At 48.5% G+C, this 6642-nt stretch overlaps 1 protein-coding gene across 1 annotated transcript in view; it reads left to right on the top strand.

Moving 5' to 3' along the window:
* Nucleotides 1-6642, top strand: part of NCSTN (nicastrin) — a gene marked incomplete at its 5' end in the record, with an annotated part of 11228 nt that overhangs the window by 312 nt on the left and 4274 nt on the right. Inside the window, 9 exons of the mRNA XM_010078983.1 lie at nt 1186-1329; nt 1805-1923; nt 2930-3075; nt 3258-3408; nt 3861-3970; nt 4103-4255; nt 5429-5533; nt 5707-5784; nt 5930-6099. Of these exons, the coding sequence (XP_010077285.1) occupies nt 1186-1329; nt 1805-1923; nt 2930-3075; nt 3258-3408; nt 3861-3970; nt 4103-4255; nt 5429-5533; nt 5707-5784; nt 5930-6099 (1176 nt within the window). The remainder of the gene's footprint in view (nt 1-1185; nt 1330-1804; nt 1924-2929; nt 3076-3257; nt 3409-3860; nt 3971-4102; nt 4256-5428; nt 5534-5706; nt 5785-5929; nt 6100-6642) is intronic.

Genomic DNA, 6642 nt, shown 5'->3' on the forward strand with positions numbered 1-6642 from the left:
TGATCTCGTGCAGTCACAGGACAATTTTATTTAAGGAAGGAAAGATAGATAAGGGAACCCCTTTCAAGCAGGATTCCTGGCTGAAGGTGGTGTAGAAAGGGCTTCCTGTGAGTCAGTGTTTTGCTCGTTTATAATTCAGTTTTACTTTCACAGTGAGCCACTCCCTGCAGCCTCTCCGGGGCAGCGCAGCTGCGCTCGGTCCGACCGATAACCGAGGGTACAAGGTTCTCCGACTCCTCTTCCCCCCTCTCGTGTGAGCCCGGTGTTAGGACAGCTGTACGCAGTCCTGCCACCCCGGTCACAGGCGGTTTGTGACAGTGACAGCAGTTACTAACTGTGGGGATGGACACAATGCTCCGTTTTATCTGGAGCTTCTTGGGAAAGTGCTTTGTCCGCTGTCTGCTCGCTTTCAGACAGGGCAAAGTGCCGAGCAGTGGAGCTGCTTTGTTGCTAGTCCCCTTTTGCTGCTGTGATCTTTTGCTCCTTTATCTCCCCGTGCTCTTCTGCGTCTCGTGCTGAGCTGTCTTTGAGCTCTTGGTGTCTGAATTTGCGATCTTTACTCTGAATTTTCAATTTCTGCTCTTCGAGGAGGACCAGCACTAAACTGCTTCAGGGACTGCGGTCCTTGGGGCAGGTCCTGTCTCCTCCAAGAGTCTTTCTGTCTCTGGGTCTCATTTTCCTGCTCTTCTTCCTTATTCTCTCTGGTCATGGGAGACTCGTGGTGCTCAGTTAGCTGAAGGTCCTTAAGAGCTTTGATGTGTGCACACAAACGATGCTTTCAGAGCAGGAATTAGTCAGTGCCAGTCAGCAGTTTTTTCTGAAAGGAGGTTGTAGTGAGGTTGGGGTCAGTCTCTTCTCCCCAGTAACAAGCAAAAGGAGAAGAAACAGCCACAAGTTGCACCAGGGGAGGTTTAGACTGGATATTAGGAAAAAAATTCTTCACCGAAAGGATTGTCAAGCAGTGGAAGAGCCTGCCCAGGGAAGCGGTGGAGTCACCATCCCTGGAGGGATTTAAAAGATGCGTAGACGCGGTGTTTAGGGACGTGGTTTAGTGCTGGACTTGGCAGGGTGAGGGTAACGCTTGGACTCGATATTAAAAGTCTTTTCCAACCTAAATGATTCTCTGATTCTATTCTGGGGTGGTTTGGGGGGTGTAAGGGAAGTAGATGACTTTGAAACATGAAGGGCGCGCTCTCTTTCCACAGCCTCCATCAGCGGAGACACAGGGGTGATCCACGTAGTTGAGAAGGAGGAGGACCTCAACTGGGTGCTCGCTGATGGCCCCCACCCGCCCTACATGATCCTGTTGGACGGGAACCTCTTCAACAGGTCAGTTTTTATCTTCCCAGGGTGACAGGAACCCAAAAGACCACTCTAGGTCCCTAATCTGGTGGTGAAAATGTCATTTTTCAAGCGACAGATGACAGAATCAGACCTGACTGCACTGGAGCGTATCGAGGTTGAACCATTTTCCTGTGCTTTAATGCCTGGAGTTTTTTTCTTCTTAAATATTTTGCTCTTAGGTCTGCTCTGTGTAAATTCTCTTGCCACATTTGTCACTGTAGCAGTTACTAAAGTTCGTTAAACAACATTACTATCGGTCTCATCTCTTCCCAGACAGAGCAGGGAAGAAGTGGGTGAAGTTTTCTGCTTGTTGCTGTCTGCAGCGTAATATTCTGCAGCTCTGAGAAGATAAAGGGATATTTTGATCAAAAACATCCTCATGTGCTCGACTTTAATACCTCAGCAACTGTAACTCTTCATTAATGTATTTGAAATTCCACTCGGATTTTCTCTGTTCCAGGAAGGTGCTGATGCAGCTGAAGGGAACCTCCCGAGTGTCCGGCCTCGCCGTGGACATCGCCAAGCCCAGCCCTCCCCAGGGCTTCTCCCCTGGTTTGAAATGTCCCAACGAGGGGTTCGGTAAGGAATCGTTCATCTTTGTTGGGAGGAAGAGAAATGGTGCCTTTACATTGTGCAGTCAAAGAAAGAAGCGCAAAGGATGGCTGAAACCACAGCTACGCTTTCGTGACAAAATGGTGTTTAAGAAAACAGGCTCCGGATTTCCTCCCAAACTAGTTGGGCTGAGCTGGAATCTCCCCAGTTCTCAGCGAGGGATGTTTCAGACTGTTCGATAAGCTGGCTAAAACAGCCTGAAGTCACTAAACCTGACCAAGGATTGTTCTAATTTCTTTTATTTTAACGTGTGAAACTTGTACTTTGTCCCCACGCGGTCGTTGAAGCCTCTTGTGTTTGAATTGGTTGAGCAGAGTGTGTGTTAACGTCTCTGCCTGGACCACTCGCTACTTTTCAAAATTCCATCCTGCCTCCCTGAATTCCCCCAGTGGCTTCAGTCAGGTTTTCATTTCACCGTTTTTTCATGCAGCGAATTTACTGTCTTACACTTTGAGGGGCAAAACTGCTTCACCTGTAGTTTGCAGGAAGCTTTCTGCTGCGAAGGACGCCGCGCACGCTCCTGAACTGAGTTTGGAGCGCTGGCGTCTCTCCCGCCTCTGCCTTTCGTGCTGTTTGCACGGTTTTTAGGTGTTAAAATGATTTTCACATTACGGATGCCTGAGGGGTGCTTCTAGCTCAGAAAATGTGGGTTTGTCTGTTCCTCCTTTTGAAGCAGAACGTTTCTCTGTGTGCCTCCTCCGCTCTCTCAGCATGTGATAAATGCTCACGCCAAATCCTCCTGGCACGGGCTGCCTTTAAGCCGGCACGTTTCTCCTTCTCGCCGCGTGCCACCGTGCTCTGTCTCTGCCCCATGCAGTGACCGACTCCATCTCCCAGCTTTTGTCAGCTGGTTCCTCAGCCCATAATGACGCTCGTTCTCTATTTGCTGCTATTTTCTCAGCAAGCCCTACCTTTCCTGCAGTCTATTTTTTCTCTTGCACGCTGAGATTTGCCCATTTCTTTCTCTTTCCAGGTGTTTATTCCAAAGATTACGGCCCACAGTTTGCGAACTGCAACAGGACCGTGTGGAATCCCGTGGGGAGCGGGCTTTCGTACGAGGATTTTGACTTCCCGATATTTCTCCTTGAAGATGCCAACGAGACACAAGTGATTAAGCAGGTACTGCGCCTCCTCCACGAGCAGGAGCAGGGAACTGCTGCACAATTCAGGAAAAGGGGACAGAAGTTTTGTTTTCTCAGCTTTGAGGTTCAAATCTCCAGTAAAAATGTCTGATCCACTTTTATACACAATGCTGTGATAAAAATGCAAGGTTTTGTTATTTTTTTTTTATTTCCATCCAGTGTTATCAAGACCACAACGTCCCTCGGGATGGATCTGGTCCCCAGTACCCTCTCTGCGCCATGCAGCTTTTTTCCCACATGCACGCTGTCACCAGCACCGTTACCTGCATGAGGCGCAGCTCCCTCCAAAGCACCTTCAGCATTAATCCAGGTGAGCGGATTCCGCTTTTCTTCACGTGATATGGGATAAGGCTGGTGGTAAAAAAAATTCCCAGTGGAAATAGTTATGTAAAAGAAATAAAATGTTAGAGTTTCCCTAAAGGCTTGCTAGCCAACTGAGTCTTTTCAAAATAAACTATTGGTCAGGAATTTTGGGGTGTGTTTGTTATAAGTTTGGAAAATAATATATAGAAGAGGTGCTGGTTGAGAAAGAGACCAAATACTTGCTATGTGGATCGTCAAGAATGGCTCTGAGGTTACTGCTGCGTTAGACAGCGTGTAAATAAATTGAAATCCTGGTGAATGTTTTGCTGGTGCCTTCCCTGGGGCCAGGACTTCACCCCCGCTGAGCAGGAGTTTGCTGCAGCTGACCGAAAAGCTCATTCCTCCCTTGTCACTGTTGTAGGCTCAACTCAAATAATATTTTTTTTTTCTGCTTCCTAGAGGTTGTGTGTGATCCTCTTCTTGATTACAACGTGTGGAGCACCTTGCAGCCCATCAACTCCTCCGGAAAAGTCGAGCCTGAGAAGGAAGTCATTATCGTCGCTACGCGAGTAGGTACCTCTTAATCTTGCTTTTAGAGCTGGACTGGAAGGATTCTGGGAAGATGTGGGCTTAGTTTTATGGAAATCCAATTCCTCTGCCCGTGTGCACATTTTTTTTACGCCTCCTGTTCGTGCTTACAGATCGACAGCCATTCCTTCTTCTGGAACATCGCACCTGGGGCAGAGAGTGCCGTCTCTTCTTTTGTCACCCACTTGGCTGCTGCAGAAGCCCTTCATAAAGCCTCAGATATTCATTTGCTGCAAAGAAATATAATGTTCACCTTCTTCCAAGGGGTAAGAGCAGCGGCATCGCTCCACCATTTGGCTTATTCAAAGATAGAAAATCAGCCCTTGGCTCCCCGCAAATGAACTTTTTCCCTGTTCTTTGTGCAGAGTCATTTGTCTGCATCCCCACGCCGTGGTTCTCTCTGCTCCCCCAGTGAGAACAGGGTTGTAATTGCACTGGGATAACAGCAGCAGATGGAGCTTCTGCTGGGGCAGCCCAGATTCTGCCCCACGGTTCGTTCTGGATGAATATCTCAAACTTTGCTTTCCCTCCTGCCTGTATGTTCTCTGCCTCACCCCGTTCAGGATGAACTGCGATGGCCAGGCTTTAAATTCTGAAATGAAGCCCAGAAAACACTAGATTAAAAATATATGTGTTGACAGCAGCGAAATGTAGCTCATTTCTGTGAGCCCAGCGCTGGATTTGGCAGCTGTGGGAAAGCAGAACGAGCTTGTGGAGGAGGGACTGATGGCCAACAGCTGATGTTCCCCTCAAGGCATCTCCACTGATGGCTTCTTTTGTGCAGCTTTGAGAAACTGGCTCCCACAGCTCCACGCTGTGATTCCCTTCATTCACCCTCCCCAGCACATCTATCCCTGGTCAGAATTTCCCTGGGGGAGCCAGGATTATATCCCTGGTGAGAATTTCCCTGGGGGAGCCGGGCATGCAGCAATATGGAGCGAACGTTCTCTGTCGTGCTCCCAGGATGGAGGAGGAATGATGAGACTTGGCTGTAAATTCATCAAGGGGCAAGTCTGGTGCCTGGCTGATTTCACTGCCCTTCTCTGGGACAGAGATTCTCTCCTTGGAGGTGTCTGTCCTTCCCCAGGCAGTGCTCAGCTTCTTCCAGCTCCTTTGACAAACTCGTTTCTGCCATCTTGCCTTCCCTCCCTTTTTGAAGGGGAACAGACATCTCTCCTTTCAGGAAAACCTCACATATTTATTTCCTGGAGTGGAGAATTGCCTTTTTCCCTGACTTGCTGTCCTCCCTACCCAAAAACAAAGAGGATGATGTGTGCCAGAGTAGAGTCTGTATTAATGTCTTTCTGCTCTTCCCCTTTTTTTTTTGCTGTTTACCTTCATTGTTGTCCTTTGCTCCATCCCTGCCTCCAATACCGTTGTCTTTGGGGCCAGGGAGCTATCCATACATGGTTCATATGAGATTTTTTTTTCTGTTGCAGGAGACCTTTGATTACATCGGCAGCTCCCGAATGGTGTACGATATGGAAAAAGATGTGTTTCCTCTACGCTTGGAGAACATTCATTCGTTTGTGGAGTTGAATCAGGTGTGGGTTAAGTTTTGGGACCTTTTTATTCCCTGTTTCTCTGGGATAATGTAGCTGTGGTTTTCCCAGCCAGGTTTGGATTTTTTTTTTCCCCTCGGCTGGACTTCCCTGCTCTGCAAGACTCCGTGATGTCTAATCATATATTTATGGTGGATTTTTTTTTTTTCTTGCAGGTGGCTCTAAGGAATGACTCCATTTTATGGATGCACACGGACCCCGTCTCTCGAATGAACGAATCTGTTCAAGAGCAGGTAATAGACAGCGACCTGTAGTTGCTCATTTAACCAAAATGCTGAGGGATCTTTAGGACACTTCAGCTGATCAGGATGTTAATCTTTCCAGAGAAATTCGGCATCCAAAAGAATAGCGGAACGGTGCCTTTTTCTCTTCTTTCAGGTTAGAAACTTGCTCGATGTTCTGAGTAGCAGCAGCGCAGGAGCAAACGTGACTTTGCAGGAAGTTGGATTTTCGCAGCCTCTTCCCCCATCTTCCTTCCAGCGCTTCCTTCGAGCCCGGCACATCCCTGGAGTGGTTCTGACTGACCACCAGACTGCCTTCCAGAACAGGTACTTCTCCGGGATGGGATGGCCGGGCACGGGCTGGCCCCCGGCCAAAGGCAGCGGAGCCGGCAGAGGGCATCTGCGCTCCTGCACGGGCTCTGCCAGGCCTGTGCGGCCTCCCGGCCGTGTAGAGCCGCAGTCTGGGGGGAGAGGAGAAGCAAGCGTGTGCCATGTCATCCAACAAGCGCAACATAATTATTCTGACAACCGAAAGAAATCCAGTTTTGTAGAGAAAATGTTCCCCACAGCTGGCTGCAAGCCAGAGGTGAGCAAATGGCAACTGAGCGTGCCTAAGCCTCATCTGTTCTTCCAGAAGCTAGCTGCCTTTTTTTTTTTTTCCTCTTTTCTTTTTTTTTTTTTTTAATATAGCTTTCTATTTGTGATGCCAGAAGGCCCCAGGCATTGGAAGGGGCACTTTCATTCACCCCACATGACCCTACCACAGTGTGTTCCTTGGGGATCCCCTGCTCTTTGTCAACTTTGGAAATGGAAATGTGGGGTAGAGGACAGACATATGCCTCTCCCCTTTCCCCCAAACTCTTCCAATTC

Source organism: Pterocles gutturalis, unplaced genomic scaffold (genome assembly GCF_000699245.1).
Source record: "Pterocles gutturalis isolate BGI_N339 unplaced genomic scaffold, ASM69924v1 scaffold26163, whole genome shotgun sequence".
NCBI classification, from domain to species: Eukaryota; Metazoa; Chordata; class Aves; order Pterocliformes; family Pteroclidae; genus Pterocles; species Pterocles gutturalis.